The sequence below is a fragment of the Parasteatoda tepidariorum genome, chromosome 10, assembly GCF_982258835.1.
Source record: "Parasteatoda tepidariorum strain Cologne lab strain chromosome 10, Ptep-v5.0, whole genome shotgun sequence".
Lineage (NCBI taxonomy): Eukaryota > Metazoa > Arthropoda > Arachnida > Araneae > Theridiidae > Parasteatoda > Parasteatoda tepidariorum.
Window position 1 is genome coordinate 95,107,544 of NC_141764.1, and position 23,393 is coordinate 95,130,936.

Below are 23,393 nucleotides of genomic sequence, written 5' to 3' on the forward strand. Positions count from 1 at the left end.
TATAAAGGGATTTATAAATTTCGGTAATTGGAAGTTTGCAGATAAAAAATGAATGAAAGGGAAGAATTTTTATTTCATTTTGTCAACTAATAAACTTCACAGTTAATATAATCTTGCCAGTAGAATTCAAGCTTGGTAAACTTCGTACTATGGTGCTGATTTTTAAACTTTTTATTTGGGTATGGTTTTTTCATCAATATTGAATATCACACTTTTAAAGTAACTTATTTAAGAAATATCTTAGTTCTTACATGAATCACGATGTTGGATTTTTGAAATCGCGAAATTGGATTTTAAAATTGCGTAAGAATCGCGATGTACGATTTTGAAACCATGTGAACACAAATTGCAACTTAAATTAGAATTAGGTAAATATGAAAAATCGATGGTTGATATTCTAACCGCGTGAATAAGAATCGCGATATTAAGGGATTTCGGAGCAGTTTCAATTATTCAAAATGGCGAAGCTTTCAATTTTAGACAGATGAATTCTGCGAAAATTTCGCCGGATTATAAGCTTTTAATTAGTGAAAGTCCGAGAACCAATGGTCTTGAGAAGCGCAAAATTACGCGACATTCCCAGAAAAATCATATGCCCTGCTTCTAATCTTCAAACACGGAAGGATAATACGAAAAACACGAAATTCCGGAGCAGTTTCAATTATTCAAAATGGCGAAACTTTCAATTTTAGACAGATGTATTCCGCGAAAATTTCGATTGTCCAAAAATAATTTTTCAACAGCCCGGAATAGCAACTTTATATTTCTGAGGTGAGAGTATGCAATAGTTCAACTCTGCCAGGTATTGTATCCAGGAAATCCTTTTCTTTCGTTCGCTTATCATTATTTTTATTTAACATAAAAGCCAGCAGCAGAACACTATCATAAGGAAAACTGAAGTTTTCAAACTTTAAAAAAAAAAAAAAATTTATTGCAAAAGAAAGGTACAGCAAGACTCATTTTGAAACCCATCTTAGTTTAGTTGCAATATGTTAGAGCAACTTTAAACAAAAATGCCTGTTTTGCTTCTGAGGAAGCTAAAAAGAGATTGAAACAATCAGTTATGATCATTGAAAAGGATAGATATACTTACACGATCAAATTTTGATATATTTAAGCATCTTTATAGTATATATTTCTCTTACACGGCGACGTCTCGCAGTGGACTGATCGTCAAGACACGGTTCCCAGCAGATCACCGAAGTCAAGCATCACTGGCTACGGTCAGTGTGCGGGTGGGTGACCACTTGGATCAGCCTGCGTAGGGACCGAGGGTGTGTGGTATTGGTCCTCGTTAAACTGTTCTACTGTAAAGTGCTTGACTTCGTGTGCAGGTCGTCGGGCTACCGAAGCGGGAGTGCCATCCCCTCTGCTGAGGATCAAAATTGCGATGGCATGTCTTCGGATCATAATCAGGGATGTTTCGCCAATAGCCCATGGTGCAGCTCTAGTGCGATGTAAATGAACAACAACTTACACGACTACAAAAAAAAGCGTCATTACAACTCCGTGAATGGCAACGCTAGAAAATCGACCAATGATTGCCGCTAAAAATGTCATGTGCCAAAAATCTAGCTGAGGTGGCTCAACATACAGCGCTTTTAAAAACAGAAATAACCAGAGAGCATCAGCTGCGGCAATCTCATACTATTAAGCTAGGCAGAAGTGGGTAGTCTTTGTCAATAGATCTCTATTTTAGTATTTTGTCGAAAGCGCTTTTTTTTTCACAAATTTATTTGACGATTTTTTATTTATATCACGAATTATACTATAGCACATTTCTAATAGGTTTAACAAATTACATGTCATTTATTTGAATTCAAATTTATTTTAATGACTTAGTATTTACTAAAAAGATGCAATTTTTTTTAAAAAGAAAAGTTTTTATATGGATTTGAACAATTGTTTTGAATTCTCAGAATTTTGTGCATTTGCAATGTACCTAAGTCAGTAGCGAGCGAAGCAAACCATATAAGATTGCATAGCAATTTTAGGGGGTTGGCGAGCATTAGCGAGCAGGGGGCGCAGTCCACTAGTTATAAAAATCTTTAAACTTCTAACTTGGCAGGATAATTAGAATACCTGAATCAAATTAATTTTTTAAAACTAACTTAATATGGTACACGTTTTGAAATACACAGAGTGCAAAATAAAAAAATCTTACATCTTGAATAACTTTTGATCTAATAAATGGACTTTCATATACTAAACCGCAATTTTAATAAATCAAGGGGTTACATTTAAATAAACTGATTAATTAGTATGATATTCTAAGTTTGAAAAATCTAACACATGGATTTATTTTTTTCTGATGGAAGAAAACCTACTGACCTACAAAATATATGGCGTGGTTTTAATATGGATAAAGTCTCAATATTGAAAAAGAGGATGTATACTTTGAGCTACGTAGATTACGCAAAAAATAACTGATTAAAGCACAAATAAAAGTATTAAGATCTAGATGGTTTAATCAGAAGCCATTTAAGCTCCCTAATGTTTATTTCACCCTTGCATATTTCGCACATCTATAAAAATATGAAAGCAAATAAAAACCATTTTATCCTATGATAATTTCAAAAGAATTACTGTCCTCTAAAGTATGCAAAATTTTGCATAATTTAAAGTAAAGTTAGATGCACAATTCAAAAATTTTCAAATATCGCTGAAAAATAAATATTTTCAATGAAATTATTTTGTTATAAATGAATCTTTGCATTGTGTGCAAAGTTTTAAGGCACTCAAACAGTATCAACTATTTGTAAAAGATATTTTTTAGATTTTTAACAGCTCTACAACTATTAGAACCATATTTTTCAAGTTGCAGCTCCTCGTTAAATTTTTTTGAATCAAAAATTTAAATAGTCTTCCCAATCCTCAAAATTATGTTTTATTTAAAGAAAGTTTACTTTTTTTTTAAAATAGAAATATTATTGGAAATCGTCTATGCTAAATATTTAGCATAGTTTAAGCATACACCTTGAAATATTGGATTGCATGCTAATTTGTGAAAATCTCATCATTCGATTATAAGTTATTTACTTTGTTTGTGTTGTATTTTATGTAACTTAATAAAATACTAGTTGAACTAAATTTAACTATTACAATGCTAATTTTGCAAAAATAAATAAATATAATTATTTAGAAGATTTATGCCAATATTTTTGGTCATCAATTCAAAACAATCTAAAAATTACTGCAAACATAAAAATATATAATCTAAGGGTGTTTATGACTTATGTTAAAAGTATTCTAAAAATTTGATTAAGTGCATACTCAGAACAAAGTGAAAATAAAAACAAATATGCAACAAAATAAAACAGAATTTGATTATAATTATGCATTACATATATGCACAAGAGAGTTAAATCATCAACAGGAGACGACGGAAGTAAAATATCACATGTTGTACAGTGTAAAAGGCTGCATATGTTACGCAAAATGACTAGTTACATTCTTCCAACCTGTGTTACAATCTTCTTAAAAAATACATTTAGTCTTCAAGCTTTTGTTTTTAAGAAATGTCAGTTCTGTATTATAAAAAATTACAATGAAACATTTTGGAAAAAGTTCTTTAAAATGTTATTTTTTTAGGAGTCAAAGTAGTCAACTTCAAGAACATTAACAAAAAATATTTTTTTCCTTCTTTTTACAAAAAAACACTGCAAAACTTTGAAAACAATTTTTTGGCTTTAAGTAAAAAGTAAATTGTAATAGCATGTCTTGTACAAACAATTGTTCAGATGTAATATGCATAAAATAAAAGCTAACTTTTTTTGTTTTCAAAAAGGCAAAAGTTTTTCACACGGAAAAATAGAAAATCAATGTTAACATTTTCTCTGCAGAATATTATTGCTCTGAGAATTTAGAATCAAAACTCAAACATTGAAGTTCCTTGTAAGAGTTATCTTTCAAATTTTGCATGACTTGCAACTATTGTGATACCGAAAAGGTGTCTTGTTTTAATAAATCAGTTTATTATTATTTTTTGCTTAAACTAAAATATGAAAGAAAACAACAACATTCTCTCATACAATTTCAGATTTTTAAGCTTTAGTAGAAAATTATATATTTAAAAAAGATCAAATTATTAAACAGGAATAGTTTATATCAACTTTGTTCAAAGCCTAATTGAACATAACTTTAATTTTAAACATCAGAAAAACATTGGATGAGAGCTTGTACTCCAGTGAGCAAGGTAAATTTGAAATCAATGCTGCATTTAACATTCTCTAAAATTTGAGACTTCTCAAGTGAAATTCTGTTTCATCCGAGAGAATATGCAAGTTTTAGACAAAATTTTATCTACCCAAGTTCTTTTTCAGTCATCATTGCAAAATAAAATCGATCTATTACTCTTTAACAGTGTAGCATACACTAATCAGTGCCATGGGCATGGGAAAAAAAAGGGCTACAAAGGTATAGTCACCTATAATTACTAAGCCACACAACCCAAGCTTTTTTCTCTAATACTGGCAATAAAAGTTACAATCGGACACTTTTTAAACACACCACATAAATTTAGTCAAAATTGGAAGGATAATTATAAGATATATCTTAAAGAAAGTGTGATTTTGAATAATTTTTAACAATAAGAAAAAACAACTTATGCTTTAAAATCTGAGCAGCTAAAAATGTATCAAAAACATGTTTATAGAAATCCTCCTTTGACATCTAACTATAAAAAATTACTATTAAAGGTAGCTTAAAAGATATGCATATCAAATATTTTAAGAGCAAATTTTTCAGAATACAACTATTTAATCCATTAAATCTATGATTGCATTCATTGATAAGCATGAGAGGAAATGTTTACACATAGTTTAGTGAGTAGAGTTACATAGAATTTTAAATGACTTAAAGATACATAAAATACTTCTTATTTCATTGATTACTATAATTTTGTAAAAAATTAAATATGTTATTAAATAAAATAAATATTTTGAAATTCTTCATCAACAATATACCATGTACACATCAAGTAATTATGGAAAAAGATGAAAAATCAGAAACAAACAAGAGACAAAAATAAATTATAAAACAGTAGTTTCTTTTTACAATCGTATGAATGGTGTTCTTTTTATTAAATGCAACATTTAAGATTAGGTTTTGTTTTATCGTTTACAAGAAAAAACAAAGTCAAATTTTATACATCAAGAGAAAATGACATTGCTTGTGAGTGATGAGCACAGTAAATTTAAGTTACAAACACAAAGTTGAACCTGTAAGAAAAAGAAAAGAATAAATAGTATGAAAGTGGAAATATTTGAAAATAAGAAATAGTTATTTAAAAAAAACTAGAGAACTCATAACTTATATTTACAAGCAAACAGTTCACAACAGAAGATATTTAAAAAGGTAGTTTTAGAGTGGTAGTCTATGCTTTTGTAATTGGAAATTTTAAAAGAATGTCCAGGAATTATTAACTTAATTATTCTAAATTGAAAATTGGAGTTCTTTAAATGAAATTTTCAAATGCCACTTGAGCAAAATCAAACAAAAATTTTACAGACATGCACAGAATCTCCATTGAATGACATTCCAGATAACCAGTTTTCTGAACAGGAAAGCAAACAAATTGCTCCCTGAACTGAAATTAGGGGGACAGTTTGAGGGTTAATAAGATTATTTCCTTTCCTTTTTTTTAATGCAAGTTGACAAAATACAATTTTACAATTCTTTATTATATGCCCACTGATCTACACCAGGGTTTCCAATCAATTTCAGAAAGAAGAAAAAATTCCCTCACTTTTCCAGGTTAATTTTAATGAAAAATGAGACCATATTTTCATCAGAAAACTTTGATTCTTTTATTCATAAAGTTAAATATTAGATTTTCTGAGTAAAAAATATTATTAAATGAGGAAGGGAACATTCTAGTTTGACTAAAATGCGAAATTTTAAAAACAAATAATTGCAATAGATGTTAGAATTATTTACTAATCAACTGATAACTGTTGCTAACAATTTTAAGACTGGTAATTTTGCAGGCATAATATAGGAACATTATAGATTTTTGTCAAAAAATTGCAACTTTCCCTAATTTTTGGAGTTAAATTGCCTGACAATTCCAGGTTTCCCCTGTCCTCCCTGATCCTGGGGAGCCCCGCTTAGCACTCTGCAATTACAGTTCTATTGACTTGGGGAAGGAGCAATGTAAATTAGAAACAAGTATTGCAATTATCATTGTTGGGGAGAAGTTGAATCAGGATAAGCAAGGTTTTTGACAATTGACGGTTTAATCCGTCATGTTGAAGAAAAAAAAACCTTCAGATAGTTTTTGACAATTGTCAAACACCCTAAATCTGGATGTAAGGATAATTATTAGCTATTATAAATATGAAGTCTTTACAAATAAACATACATATAAAATTACAAGTGATCAATCAATTATGTTCTTGAATTACTCTAACATTTAACCCTCTTTTTTCATTTGGTGTAGAAAATATTAAATCTAAATAAAATTATGCAAAATTGCAATTTATCCAATGTGTTAATTTAAATATGAAAAATAAAATTAACAAAGCAATAACAATACAAATGCAAGCGAAAAGAGAAAAAAAAATTAATCATCTTATTCATTATCAAAACTATTGTAACACAATAAAATAACATGTAATTAGGAAATATATTTTAATAAATGGACCTGAAAACTGAATTTTCAGTTAGTACCCAGTGGCAGGAAGACTCTAACTACTTAGTGGCTACTTTTTCCTCAAACCTTACGAGCCAGTGATAAATATTGATAGTCCTTTTCATTTAGCCACTGTCTCAAACTTTTATCTTGGATTAAATTATTATTTTATTTATTTTAGAAAATTAATTTTAGCGGATTTCTGCCCATTAGCAGAAGAATCCAGTGAATGTAAGCATCTTGTTAGTGGGAAGTAACAAAAGTTCCAAAATCTAAATTTTAGATTGAGGAATCTCATGAAAATTTTAGAGTATAAGTTTTTGATTAGCGAAAGTCTGAGAACCAATGATTTTGAGAAAGACAGAATTTCACATTGTTCCCAGAAAAATCATATACCCTGCTCCTAATTTTTAGACCCGGAATTTCGGGGTACCCCTGGAATACAATCACCCCTGAATAAGTAAACTTTTTACAATCCCTCACTTTCTAAATTTATAAAAGATTCAAAAATCAAATATGTTCTCTTTCAATTCACTAAATTCAAACAATCAATATAAAATTCTATATCACAATTAATCTGCTCGTATTTGATTTTTAAATAGAGATGTAAAATTTTATTTAATCAAGTATCTCATATAGTGAGATAAAAATATCAAAGCGGCTACATTGTATTTTAAAATAAGAGAAAAAAAAGCATTGATTTATAGTCTACCTGCTCAGAGCTTGTGGTAAACTTGAAATAATAGGTCCATATCCTTGGGCATTGTCATAAAGTTCGAATAAAGGTGCAGCAACCAACTTGTAATTCTTTGGAACAGCGAATAGGGCTAGAATAAATGAAACATATTTAGTTTTTAAAATGATGATTATGATTTTTTTAAATAAATAAATTATAAAAAGAGAGAAATGAGTTTGAGTTAATGTAAGACTTCATACCTTATAAATTAAAAGTTATTAACCTGCTAGCTTCAAAAATATTATATTCGAAATACATTTTAAATAATCAAGATTTTATTTTTCATAATACATTAAGAAAAAATTCAATAATCGCAACCAACTTCATTCAATAATTCACTAAATTATGATTTTGATTAAAATCAAGTGATTTAAATTTGTTTTAGAAAGGTTCATATGCAAAAAATTACAAAAGAATAAAATCTTAATGAAACAGTATGCTTATAATCTTATTTATATTATACGTATGTGCACTCGGCACTCAATCTAACGACCCCTATGGCAGAGACAAAATCAATGTTAAAATGTGTTCTTCATCATTAACCTTTTCACGTGGGCGCAAAAGTAAGAAATCGAGATCCTCTGGTGGGCTCTTTCTGAAACTGGGGGATGAATTCAAGAAAGGGAACCGCTAATCCCTAGAACAAGACAAGTGATGAGTGTTAAACATCCCCGAGAGTTTTATTCTCCTTCTGTTATTCTAAACGCCATTTGCTATCTTTTACACCACGGCAGTTCGGGGCAATAGAAATACCACTGGGGGTGGATTCCAGTTTTTTGTTGACAACTGAGAAAGAGCGGGAAAACTTCTTTGTAGGTTTAATAGGATTCAGGGTAAAAAACTACATTCCGAATGTCACATGTCGACTATTTATAGTGTTTTATAAACATTCAGAGTTAATGCGGTGTGTCACAATTTCCTGATTTTATTGTTTTAAATTCTATAAACAACACATAATCCTAACCATAGTCCCGAAAAACTATTCATTACACTAGCTATAAAAATATTATGCGCGCGCAATCACTATATATATATATATATAATTTTTTTTTTTGTTCTATCAAATATTTTACATTATATATTAACTTTAAAATTAGTGAAATTGTAGTGTGTCATTGCTTTACATTAATACTTTCAATGTATTATGAAACATTTAAACATTTTACTGTTTAAAATGTAAAAATATTATTACAGATTTGAGGAATAGTTAAAAAAAACTTTGTTCTTTGGAATATTGTTTCAACGCGTAACTCAGTTTTTGAAAATTTCAGTTTGATATCGCTGGCGTTATTTAAATAAGTTATTAAAGTTATATCTATTTTTTTATACGCTCTTTGATGCCATATTAAAAGGATTGGTTTATTTACATGTTTCCGCAAAAAAATAAACAAGCTAATGAGGTGCACAGTGATAATAAACACTCTATTATTGAGTTAAAAAACGCCGGAAATTTCAGGGATCAAAGGGAAAAGCTCGATCTACATCCATTTTTCACGTAAATAATGGATAGATCTTCCTCTCTTGCATTTTGGGGATTACTATGTTTATAGTGTGAAATCAGTTCTTCCTGAGAGTTATCATGCAGTGAAATCGGGTCATAATGCGGAGAAAAAAAACCTTTTGTTCGCGAGTGAAATAGATTTTTCTTTGAATCAATTTTTATATACATGAAGAGTTCTTTTTCGTGGTCATAATTTATTTAATTATAAATATCTATATTATACATTATAAATATCAGTATTTTAATTTATAAATATTTGTAACATTGCTGAAAATTTAATATCTCATCGAAAGATAATAAATCTTAGGAAAGAACATAAATAGTTGTTATGTCATATTTTTGTAGACAGGTCTCTTCAGTTTGAATTAATAGTGAATGGATTTAAGTCATAGTCGATGGAAAAGAAAATATAGGAAATTTAATTTGATATCAACTCTTTGAATAAATTATTTTATTTTCATCTTTTTGATCTATCAACTTATGAAAAATACCGGTCACTTCAATAAATGATAAATATTTTTTCTCTTTATTCAGCAGAGTCATTTATTTATTATTGTTATTATTATTATTGATAATAATAATGAAATAAGAAAGCAAGGTAAATGAGGATAAATTTGCCCTAACTCCCGGCTAATTTGAAAGATCCTCTCTTGTTAAGAAAGTAAGATCATTTCGATTGAAAATTATGTTATCAAATAAATTCTTCTTACAGGGTACCTGCTACATTTTAGATTTTCAAATTCATGACTTTTCATGATTTTCCATGACTAATTCCAAGAATTTTTCATGACTTAATGAAGTTACTATTTTCTCCGACAAAAACGCAACAATGCATTTAAAAAAGCATTATAATAACATAATAAAAGGCATAACCAAAACTATACTCTGCATCTTCATATTTATAGATTTTAAATTTAAAAAAAAGAGTAAAGAAAGAATTGAAACAATAAAATAGCTAGAAAAAAATGCAAAAGCAAATAATTTTTTTTCTGTAGAATTATATTCTAAAGATACTTTTCTTGTTCATCTGAAAGGAAAGAAATACTCCTAATTTTTCTGTTCTCATTTAGGAATTAAAAAAAATTTGCAATGACTGGTTTGCTTCAACTAGAATTTTAAATTGATAAAATTAAATAAAATAAATAATAAGAATTTTTAAATGACAGAAGAGTTTAAAAGATAATTCGATCTAGAAATTATGTTTTTTCTTTCATATTTTGAAAGAACACCATAATTTTTAAAGAACATGATAAAATCATTTTATATTCTAATAAAATATGCCTGAGTGATGATTTTGTTAGGAATTCAGATGTTTGGAACAGGATGAAATTGGGGGGGGGGATTCCATTTTAAAAATTAGATTTTTCGGAGACCAGTGGTGCAAGTGGCAAAACATGGTTTTGGAGCATCTTTCGAGCAACACAAAAGCAATTTTGGAGCAGCGAAACAAAGATTTGGAGCATATTTAATAAAAAGAATTAAAACAAGAGTTTTCAACTTTGTTCATTAATGGCATATCTTATTTTTTTCACTTTTTAAAGGTCCCTGCATAAACAAATTAAGTTTCTTTTTGGTAGCTTCCAATTCTGTTAAATATTCTGCTATGCTCGACTTAGCCTCAGATAAGAGGATCTGTCCGCTTTCTATAAACACGTCTTTATTATTTAACCCATCTTTAATATTTTTTTTATTTGTGGCTAAGAGATCTTGAGAAGCCTTCAATTTTTTTAGCAAATCAATTTCAGCAACTTTCAATCTGCTTTCCTCAGTTTCAGTGTCTTCACATTCTTTTTTCACAACCTCTAATCAAGCAGAATAATTTTTAAATGCTGCACGAGTTCCTTTAATCATATCTTTGCCAACTTTAAAGTTATTTAAATCCCCAGTGACACAACTTGTCTCAAATCTATGCAAATTTAAACTTGCCCTATTGTCAAGTAGCTTTTTATTCACACATATGAACAAACCTAAAACCTCTCTAGTACTAAAACCTATTTCAACATCGGCATTCCCATGTGGTATGCACAAAACAGCTTTTAAAAGCTTTGTTATAAGAGAATATTTGATATTTCCCAAATTATATTTCTTCACAAAATAGTTTTTCCAAAACACATCAATTGGTGCATATTCATTTGAGTCACAAGAATAACCTTCTGGTTCTACACGTAACAGTAACAAACATGCCTCTTCAGGTTTTATAATGAATGGGGTTACTGTTGCCAGATATCTTATTACCTTAATAGAATTCCATTCTCATCACAGGATGCAACAATTTAAGATGGTATAGTAACCTATTTTCAAGAGGCAATGCTTTTAATAACTTTTTTGCATGTGCCATAGACCTGGTAACTAAATACATGGAATTTCTTACTGAAGAAGATAATGATGTCATCGTATTTGTGGTATCTAGTCCAACATCTATTAAATTTGAATTTTGCCAAATTTCTGCGTTTTCTACATCCAAAGATTTTAAGTCCTTTCCTGTCAAACTAAGAAAAGCAGAACTCTCTTAAAAAACGTCCTAACAATGCTTAAACTAGAGACACCATTTTATAATACAGCAAGTGAATCAATGGTGTCTCAGTTTGGAAAAAACCTAAACATTTATTTAATATAGGTGAAATATTACTTAAAAAGGAGCTTTTGGCAAAAGCAATTTAAATAAATTCAATATTGAGTGGCTCATACTATTTTTTAAATTAATAATTACTTTATTTAATTCTGTAAAAGGTAATTTAAAACTCTAATTAATTTAACTATTATTTAACGTTATTGAGTATATTTTTCTTAAAATTTAAAAAAATTTTATTTGTAATAGTATATTCAATAAAACATTAACAAGATTAATATTGATCATACGGAATTTATAAAAATATGTAAAGAATTAAGCAAACTTTAATAAATTTATATTACAAATGTAAATTAGTGAATGACCCCTATTTTTTTTAAAATTAAAATTGGTTACCCAGTACAGTATTTCCTTAATGAAACGATTAAAAAAAATAATTTTTAAATGTAAATTCAATGAGTATTGAAGCTGTAATAAAATGCAATAAGTATAAAAAAAAAATATTAGTAAAAAAAAGTAATAAATGTTTAAAAACAATATGCAATTAGTGGATGGTCCCTCAGAAAAAATTTACGCTTCCGAAACTCAATTTTTATCTTTATTAAATTAAATGAATAAAAGGGAGATGGAAATTTTGAGGTTATGAAGCTTTTTGATTCTTGACTGCTCTGAGGATCAACATGAAAATATGTACTTAGTGAATGGTCCCCAAGTTAATTCCAAGATCATGAGTACTATTCTATAAATAGAATAGAGCAAGAAGGCCATAAGCTTGCCATTGACGAAGACGATGGCACTTCAATAACAATGAAATTAAACAAGAGAAATAAAATTTTCGTTTGCTATTAAACTTTGGCAATGTTTAGTCGGTCCCCGAAAATTCCTGGGAAGTTTCGGTTCCATTTCAGAGAGTGGAAAATGAAACCTGAAATTGAGAATATCTTGTAAAATGAAGCAGAGTTGTACATGAGAGTGCAAGAATCCTTCCCACTGAATCCAGAGCAACCCATCACATAGCAGTAGCTTGGTTGCCGCAAAATTGTGACTTGGCGATACCCAGGGGAAAATATCCCTTTTGGCTCATATCGGGGCAATTTAAGCCTACTACTTCAATTTGGAGCATATAGGCCCAGGTTTCCACAATTGGCGCAGTACTTGCAACACTGGAATACCAAAATCCATGACTTTCCATGATTTTTTTCAAAAAAAAACAGCAAAAATCATGACTTTTCATGACAAATTTTGTTCAATACTGAAATTCATGACTTTCCAGGTGCGCGGATACCCTGTTCTTATTTTATAAATTTTTAAGATTTCTTAAAAAATTATAAACCATAATAACTTTGTTAATTATTTAAAAATAAATATACAAAATTTTTTAATTAATTTTCAAAATAGTATATAAAAGTTTATAAAATAGTATATAAAAGTCCTTTAAAAAATATTTTATGCGTCAACCGAACTCTAAATTTAAAACACGATTCTCAGTACATTTATCCCTTGAACTCTTAGTTAGAATGTAATATGCGTTCTAAATATCTAACAAAATTTTTCTTCAACTTCCTTTATGTCTTTTTAAAATAGTTCCAAAAACGCGAAAACTCATAAATATTTCAGTTAATGTGCTTCAGTTGCAAATGATTATCATATAACAATCGGGCTCATTTCTTTTATTTTGCTGCAAATTTCATGAAAAGTAAGCACTTTATCGAAACTGCATAGCATATATAATTTTTTTCTCTAGCATTTTTACATTTTTTTTTAAAAAAACATAGTCATTCACAATTGACTTCAACTTACTCCTGTAATAGATTTGTAGAATGTTATTGTTCAAAAATTTAGCTTCAATCTTATAAAAAGATACAAAACTGAGATTTTAAAAGAATTTCTAGAAACTACAACTGAAAGTTAAACTGTGTGTATAGAAAGAGGGAAAGAAACATGAAAATCGCCACAGAAGGAAAATGGTTTTCTTAAGAAAGTTAAAAATAGCGTTTATGATTTCAATTTCTTAAACATAGAAAATACATTAGTAATTATAAATTATATATTCATAAATGTGACATTTAAAATATTTATGTATCTAAAAGTATAAATACTCTTCGGTAGTATTAAGTATATATATTTCTCTTCGGAAATGCAGATATTTATTTAAAATCATGTAAGAAAATTTTTTTTAAACTGCAGGAATTATAATCAAAATTTTAAAATTCTAATAACTATATTTATAACACGAATTTAAAACAAAACCTAAAAAAAAACTATTTATTTGAGTTTATGTAAAATATGTGGCTTTGATATTTTATTTCAATTTGATTTAATTTACTTAAAAGAGCGCTTTTCGATTCTGATTAATCCATATTTTTTTTATATACAATTGAAAATATTCGTTAAATTATATTTGTAATAAAGAAATTAATTTATTCAAAATATAACTGACAAGTAGAACGAAAAAATTTGTACAAAAAAATAGCAACAATGAAACTGACTAAAAAAGACGTAAGAAAACGGCAGACAAACAAAAAAGTTCCCGAACTTGGTATAGATGTTTGAAGGTAGGTGGGAAATGTAAAGAAACCTTAGCTTAAAAGGTGAGACCTCTCATAGTGACTAAAACAATAAAACAAATCCCACTGTAACTTGATCCTGTCTCTTAACTGAGGTGGAGATTTTTTTTCCCCTATTCTTACGCTGAAAGTGTCACATGCCCACCACAGGACCCCAAGATCAGATGTGACAACTGCTGTCACAGCCCCCCGGAAAAGGTTAAGACAAAATACTTAATAAACTACATGTATTACAACAATACTTTAAAAGCCACAAATATATTTAATTGTTTTTAAATGATATCTTTCAATAGTATACAAAATTTTAAGAAAATCATGCATAAAGTGCTTTCTCTGGATTTTGAAAATTTCTTTCACGGAACTGATAACTGGAACACATCGTTCTCCTCTCTTCGTCTTAATGGAAGTATCACAGTAAAGGAGTTGCATTAAAGAGCATAGACTTTATATATGTAACAAAAATTATGAAGTTTGTAGCAAATTTTAGCTGCACAATTATTTAATACAATTTTTGCTCAAGTATGTAGTTTTTAAGTATTTAGAACTTTTTCTTCTTTTAGTTCCCAAGAAAAAATCTGTCTGATTTTGTCTGAGCACAAAGTAACACTAAAATTTTACTCTTTTGTGTGAGTTTTATCTACTTGTGTGAGTTTTATCTAATTTATCCACTTCTAAGCATATGCACAAATATGTCTGTTATCATAAGATAATTTATTACAATTCCTTCCTATTTCAAAACATATATGATTAATTAAGAGAAAAAAAGAAAAGATTATTTTAATTTAAACTATCTATTACCTTTTTCAGGTAGTTGTACTAAATACAGCTTCTTGTGTTCTTTAGGTTTGGTTATATGGGGTGGAACATAAGGGTACTAAAATAAAAATTATGAAAGACATCTTTAATGTAAAACAAATAATTAAATTACACTACAAAAAAAACTGGTTATAGCAAGAACTAAAATGTATTAACAGAAGAATTAAATGCAGGAAAATTTATAGAAGAAAAAAAAATTTTTTTTTAAATAATGCGCACATAGTATAATCCAAATATAACTTAATGTTAATTGCCTTAAGATGTTACTTTTGCACCAAAATAACATACATGTTAAGTAAAATGAATTTACTAAATAGAAACACTAGCATATGGAGGAAATAATTATTCAGCTAGCTTAAAGATTATCCCAAATTAGTTTTAATAAACTCGTTTGTAAGAAATTTTTTTACATTTGGGAACAAATCAAAAAATTTACTAAACAGGATACAAAAGCACAAAAGACAGAGCACAAGGGTCCTCTAATTTGAATTCTACCACTGACAAGAGAAGGAAAATATATCATGTATTAAAACAAGTTAAATTTTAAGTATCACCTGAGGAGGTTCGAAATTTGGTCTCCACCAATTACCAACAGTATCTTCAATTGTCCATTCTTGGTTGACACCATCCTGGCGGCCCAAAGTCTACAAAAATCAAGAAAAATACTTTAAAAATTGCAGCAAAATATAAGATAGGAATTTGCAGCAATAAATAGGAAATTGCAGCAAAATATAAGATAGGAATTTGCAGCAGTAAATAGGAAATTGCAGCAATAAATAGAAAAATTTAAAAATTGCAGTAATAAATAGTTAGAAATTTTCAAACTCATTCCGAATAATTTGATGGGGGGAAAAAACAATTTTAATTGATTTTACATTTTTTTCTCACATATTATTTAATTAAGTAACATTTTCACATTTTTATGAGGATAGATATAAGCAAATATGAGTATCTAAAAAACACAAAATAAAATTAAAAGGCAAAGTGAGGAATTTTTTTTTACATAGGCACTAAATCCCATACAGGAATATTTCATTATGCAGGACCAACTTGTTTAATTCATCACATCTCTTTCAGCTGTTTGCACAGTAATTGAAAGGGAAGCTTTTCTCAGAAACACTTTCGCTTTATTTCAAAAACAGGAAATAGTCTCAGGTCACCAAACCTAAGCTGTATCAAAAGGAGGGCATACTTTTCCAGACACCTCAGTTGAAGTTTCAAGGCAATGCTTGAGTTTATCAAAAATGACACTCTCGCATAACATGCCAGGATGTTTTTTTCTTCTTTACAATTAAGAAACAAATTACATTTCACATTTTTGTGCAAGATCAACTTCCATTCAATTACTCTGATGCCTTCTTTTTAACTGATACTATCATCTACATAACTACTGTCAGATGTAGTGACTCTAGTCCCCATTCATAGAAATACATTTGTTCTATAATAATTATTCTTTAAATGTTGCTTATAATATTTTTTTGTTATTTATCTATCTTCATAGAGTGATGTAAATTAGTTCGTTAAAAACAACATTAAAGTTATATAAAATACTTTAAAACATAAATCAGAATTTGGAGTCCTGAACTCTGTTACAAACTATTAAGGTAGAGAGGTTAAGTAAAGTCTATAATGATGTACTAGAATAGAAGAGAGCTGAGCTTAATACTAATAAAATTTGAAAGTAAATTTGGCTGTTACATTTTATTTCAATTCTTAAGTATCAATGTGTTAGTTCTAAATGTCATGCTATATGAAATTTAAGAGTTTGAAATAGCTTAAAACAGTATAAAAGTAAAAGACATTTACATGTAAACATAAATAATTTTGAGCTGAATTCAATATCAAAAGAAAACTTTGACATTCATAAGCATTGCCCATAATTTAATTATTACAATTAACTCAATGATAATAATAAATGACAATGATAATGTGACAAATTTGCTAAGGTATTTATAGTACAACTAAAATTAGATTAAAAAAACAAACTCAAAGCTAAAATATTTAAATATTAATAATTTTATTTTTAAATACCTCAGTCATAAGTCTTTTTAAACCTTCTAATTCATCTTCTCCTGCTTCCAGTTCACCACCAGGACTATAAGGAAAAACAATTAAAGCATGATTTTTACAACTGTCAAAAAAATGAAGTGAATTTAAAAACTTATGAAACTTCAAAATACACCAAGAAAAAGTTTGCAGCAAATGAGAATTAACATGTTCCATTTGTCAGATAACTGAAATATTGATAAAACTTTTTCTTTTCTCCTCAGTAAATACTTATACTGAAATAGTAATTTAGAATTAAACAAGGTTAGATTGATAATTCAAGAAAGAAACGTTTAACATAAGAAAACTAAATAAAATAATTAATCCATACTCCTTTTAAAATAACAATTTTAAAAAAAGTGAGATTGGATAAACATATTTTTTTGGCACGTCACCCTTGTTAAATATGATGATCTTGGGGTTTAATAATTACAAAACACCTTTAACAGAATATATTTAATAACAAAACACATATGATGTTCATGACACAGTGGCATGGAGAAAACTGATTACAATTAATGATACATTACTGTGCAGAGCGCCATCTATTGAGTTTAAGTAATTATTATTAATATTGAGAAATATTAAGACTCCTTCCCCCCCGATGAACTCTTAGTTCATAACAAATTATTCATTTCAAATATTAATCAAAGTTATATTTCTCAAAAAGTTACCAATATTTTAAAAAATAATATAATCTTACATTTTTTACTATATGAACCATTCTTAAGCAGAATTGTAAAATAAAATGTTCAAATAATAATAAATGTGAATTTAAAGTTCAAATAGAATGTTCATATTAATTTAATTGTTCACTTCTAAATTATATAATAAATTTATAGGACGTTTTATTGTTGACGCATCTGTTTTCGAAGCACATGCTCTTATTTGGCGCCAATGTTAAATATGCTGATCTCGGGGTTTAATCATTACAAAACGCCTTTAACAAAATATATGTAATAACAAAACATGGATGATGTTCATGATACAGTGGCATGAACAAAAATTGAGCGCCATCTATTGAGTTTTAGTAATTCTTATTAATATTGAGAAATATTATTAACAACCCTATCAGGATGAAAAATATAGAAATGGCATGGAAGCCAATTATCTGAATTTTTTTCTTTTTAGATATTAATGCACATTCATACAAAAAAATATTAAAAGCACTGCTAAAAAAAGACTGAATTCAATAGAAAAGAAAAACAGTAAAAAATCCCATGCCTGTCATTATCCTTAACAACAATAAGCATTTACATATTACATTATAGGAGCAATTCCAGCATTACAGATAAATTTGAATGCAAATATTTTGGTCAAAATTCATGAAGCACTTTATATAATTTTTTTAGGAATAGCTCCTGGTTTCCTCTGTACTTGTTCCAAGTCCTTTTAACTTTAAGAATTCAAAATAAATAAAGTAATAATAATGAAAGCTGTTACAGACGTAACCCAAACGAATGACAATTTATCATCAATCATTAAATTACATTTACTATTAATGACTTTACGAATTTGATAAGCAATAAAGAATTTTTTTAAGCATATTTTCAAGTAAAACAAATATATTTTATAGTTGTGTTTTATGTAAGAAATGATTCAATTAAGATTTATTAAATAAGAAATTCTCTTTTAATCATTTTTGCAATTAAATGAGAAATATGTGATTAAATTTTAATCGTTATTTTTATACAGTACACAATAATTTGTTTAATGAAATCAAGTGATCTGATTACTAGTATTAACTGCACTTTATACCCAATCCTGTATCATAATACTGAAGTTCTAACTAAAATTTTCTAATCTTTTTATAAAATAAATTCAGGTGACAGCTCCTATAATTGTTACCTTATTATATCATACTTCCAGTTTCGTTTTTTTCTCATTTGGAATACCCCTTTCAAACATACACATAGTTAATTTCTTTAGTTTAAAACCCAAAGAAATAAACTATAAATAAAAATAATACAATCTTATATAGAACTTACAGCTTGAAAAATGTAGTTCCTAATTGTAATAGAAGCACGTGAGGTAAACCATGTTCATGAACTAGTAGAACACCCTCAGCAGAACGACGCATTCCAATCTTTTCAAACTCTTCTCTCATGCGCCGAAATCTGGCAGGTACAGAGCTGTCACGCTCATATAGAGGCTCTTTAGTACCAAATGTGTAATTGGTAAGAGGATATCTAAAAAAATCAACCATAAATACTAAAAAAGAACTATTTTTAAATAATAATTAAAATATTCGTTAAATCTTACTGTTATAAAAATACAAAATAATCAAACAATACCACAATAAATATTTTAAGTACAAAGGAGAGAGCAAAATTTAAACAAATTTATATCAATAAAATCTTCAATTATAAAGTAAATAAAAAATTAATCATGACATTATGTTACTTGCATTATTTTTTAAGATTACAAGCAACTTGTTTAAAAAATAAAAATTCTACAATTCCCGCTATATCAATGATTTAATTGGTCTGATCTTCTAGAAGATTAAATAATAATTGCTAACAAAAGAGTATGAGAGAGCATAATTTTTTGCGAAATTTATTAACCCCTCAACTGCCGAGTAAAATTAACGTGATTCACTCCCCAGTGCCACCGTTTTTCGCTCAAGTGCACTTTCTTACACTGTGTTTCGAGTGGAAAAAATGATGCACGCTTTGCAATTTAAAAACAGTCCAATTTTACAAGAAAAAGGAAAGAAAGAAAATACAAAATTTAAATTAAATAATAAAAATACAATATAAAAAATGTTAAAACTTAGCTGTTGTATGATAAATCCTGAAACATGGTTGGACACATAAACCAACATCACATTCATTGCACTGATAGCGGGATTCACGACGAATTTTTTTTCTTGAACAAACAGCACATTTTCGTGATGCATCTTTCTTTGAAGACGTTGATGGAAAGAATAAAAAGCACCAAATACATACGGGATACAAAAGCGAAAAAAGAATAAACCTGACCTTACTCAAATAAATACACACAAGCGATTAATACGATATCACTTTTCCAGAACATCCTTTTCCCATTTCCCGTCCTTCGAATTTAGTAGTACATTCGCGAAGCAAACACTTTCAAGGCCATTTTACTGCATTCTGAAGTAGGGGGTGTAGTTCTATTTAGAGCAGCGCAATGCAAAGCACCGTACTTCAGGAAAGCGTATACATACGCCTGCGGCAGTTAACGCATCGTCTGGCCGAGACGTATATATACGCTTATATGAATATTCTCTGACAACCCAGGGTTTTGGGAAAAGATTACATTACTTACTAATACTTCATTGACTTTTGTGTTGAATATCCTTTACAGGTGCTTACAAGTCCTAAAATGCTATAGGTTAAAATCAATTTTGAAGTGATGCATTTATTGCATGTGTTTGTCTGAAACTTATTTGAATAAGAGATGCTTTGTCTTCAATAATGAGGGAAGTTTAATTAGTGTTAAGAAGTAAAGGAAAATTTTCATATCGTTATCAACAGTCTTATAAACTTACCGAACCAAGTCTTATAAACTTACGGGTAGAGACCTGAGAGGAACTAAGAAAGATCTGTGAAGACGTCATGATCTGTCGCGGAATAATAGCCAAGTTTTGGCAGCGGCCCACAAGAAACTATGAAAACGCAGAAAGAGACCAACTCGAAGGATATAACTATGAATCACCCCCGACGCATCTTTTTTTTAAAAATTTCCCCCCATTTAAAGTCAATTTGGCCCTTTGGAGATAGTAGTTAGCAAAACAGATCACGATTCAGAAATATCCCCAAAAGTCACAGGAGGGGAAAGACTCAAATGTTACAGCTCGAACCCAACCCCCTGACAAACCTCGACAAATTCATTAGTTTAAAATATATTTGATGCCTTGGCATTTGTAGTTGGCGTAAAAGATCATGATACGGTAATATTCCGAAAAGTAAATTTAGAGTAAGTGAAAAAATTTAATATCATCAAAGAGTTAATTTTTTATTGTTGTGCATTTGCTAAAACAAAGATAAATTAGCAAAAGTTCTAGTTATTTAAAAAAAAAAAAAGAAATGGAATGCACATTTTGTAAATAAGTAATTTCAGTGTATTTATCATTGCATAGTTTTTTTCATGCTGGTTTAGCGAAGGTTAATAGTTTTGTTTTTATACCGCCATAATTTTATAAAACTTAGAGGAGAGGTGTAACAATACCGGTTCAGCATTATAAAATAATAATTTGGTATTACCTAAATGCGCTTTATCTATGCAAATGACAATTTTTTTTTTTATAGTTTAGTTTTTCTCTTTGAGTGCTTTTGCCCAGCACTAGCCTGTAAAAGAAAAAGGAGATATTTCTAAATCGTGATCGGTTGCGCCGACTACAATCACGAAGGTGCCAAATAGATTTTCAACTTTCACATTTTTTTAAAAAAAGACATGTAGATGTTTGCCCCTGGGCTGGCTACGTGCTATATCTTTCGAGTTGGTCCCTTTCTGTTAGGTTTTTTCCTTCGTCCCTCGCGGGCCACTGCCCGGAAGTTTTCAAGACTTGACAATTATTCTGAAACAGATCACAATACAGAAATCTCTCCAGAATAAAAGACCGTCACTGAAGGACTAACTAGAAGGGTTCAACTTGTAGCCACCCACCATGGAAACTACATGCTTTTTAAATTTCTATTTTAGTTGGCGATACTGCAATTGTAGACACCCGGTGGCTAAATGGTAGCGCTTCATGCTCCCGTGCCACAGGTCCTGGGTTCGATTTCAAGGTTGACTCAGTCTTTCAACCCTTCAGTGGGTCGATAAATGAGTACCAAGCATGATTGGGAACTAAACACTGGGTGTTCCACTTTCAGCTGACCGGAACATCTGCTCCCGCACCCCAGAGCCCAAGAAAACTGAGATGGGCACAGTAGGTCTTGGCCCTCTATGGGCTGTCGCGTCACTGGGTTTAGAGAGATACTGCGATTGTAGTCTGCGCTACAGATCTCATTATGGATATATTTCGGAGTTAAAATCTAAGCTTTAGGAAAATATATGTAACTAAGATAAGAACAAAATTTTTGAGTCCTGGACCTAGTACTTATCAGTAAATATATCTAGACAGCTTAACGTGGGGAAACTTTAGTCATAAAAACTAATTGTCTGTATGGCACAAAATTTTTTTCAAAATAAATATCAATTTAACAGGTAAAAATAATTAAACACCTAAGTTAGCTTCACGTTGTTTAACCTTATTTATACAATATAAATAACCAAGAAAAATTACAATATTACAAAAAATAAACAAATAACAGCTTCGCTTAAAAAAAATATTACAACTTATAAGTATTTTTGCACTTATGAATGAAAGCAATATTTATTTTCACCGGTATTGAGTCAACAATCAAAATGGCAATTTGAGTAAACCTTCCCTATTACTGAGAAATCTGGTATTTATACTCACAAACTGATAGATCTATTGAGGGTGGAATTTAAGGAATTGTTACTTCCAGACATGTATTTTCCGGAATATTGATTATTTTGACTTCCTTTTGGCCAGCCAGAACTTGATCGGCTCGAATGAGACGCCATAACAAAATGAGTAACAAAACAAAGCAGTAGTTGCAAATACAGTGAAGACAAATGATTTAAGATTTATACTAAAGAGCCATTCTCTTTGCATACAAGAAACTCGCGTGCGGCTTTGCGGGGCAGTATTGGTTGTTTGATCAGGTTCTCATCTGCCTCTCCGAATTCGCATACGTATAGATTTTCCGCAAACAGTGAAAACTATTCTTACAAAAGCCCTATAATTAATAACACGTACACGTGTGTTTTTTAATGCCCATTATCACAAAATGCAATTCATGCAACTCAGATTGCAGCTGAGAGAGACTGAGAACCTAATTGGTAGAATGTGCTCTCCCATTAAAAACTTCAAAAATCAGGTTCTCCTTTCCTCACAACGGCAATTGAAAGTGCGCAAATCGTGTCCACTGTTACGCTCCTCAGAGAACATTTCTAATTGCGCGTGTGTGTGTGTTTTTTTTTTCACATGTGAAAAGTCTCACTCAAATCAGAGCAAGATGACCAGAAAATCATTACGCATGAGTCCTGCAGTGAACTGATAGTAAAGACACGGTTCCCTCAAGAATACTGATGTCAAGCACACCACATTAATCAGCCAGTGTAGAAACCGAGGATACGTACAATCGGTCCTTTCTAAACCGTTCTACCGTAAATTGCTTAACTTCGCAAGCAGGTCATACCCCTCCGCAGAGCATCAAAGTTGTGATAGCATGTTGCAATGTTGCTTGGAAGTGCGTGAATATCAGGCAATGAGAAAGCTCCCTGATTGTTACGTACGTTTTCTGTTGAAACATTTCACACAATCTTCGAATCAAAGAAAGAGGTTCAATTAATTCGATTACGTAATACGTTTTGCAATTTCCTGTGGGACATATAGCGATATTTACTGCATCCGATTGACCAACATTGTTGTGGGTATGTTTGGATACTATAAATGAGCATAACACTACACGCGATTGCCTTAGATGTGTGTG

General features: G+C 29.6%; 1 protein-coding gene across 1 annotated transcript; it reads right to left on the bottom strand.

The window, feature by feature from the left end:
* Positions 1-5,044: 5,044 nt before the first annotated feature.
* On the bottom strand, positions 5,045-22,454 carry Cpsf5 (cleavage and polyadenylation specificity factor subunit 5). Its single transcript, XM_016073637.4, has 7 exons — positions 22,295-22,454; positions 18,855-19,055; positions 16,852-16,915; positions 15,375-15,464; positions 14,803-14,878; positions 7,344-7,458; positions 5,045-5,219 (listed from the first exon to the last, which is right to left on the bottom strand). The coding sequence occupies exons 1-7, from the start codon at positions 22,420-22,422 to the stop codon at positions 5,195-5,197; spliced, it is 699 nt and encodes a 232-aa protein (XP_015929123.1). The 5' UTR covers positions 22,423-22,454; the 3' UTR covers positions 5,045-5,194.
* Between the last annotated feature and the right edge of the window lie 939 nt (positions 22,455-23,393).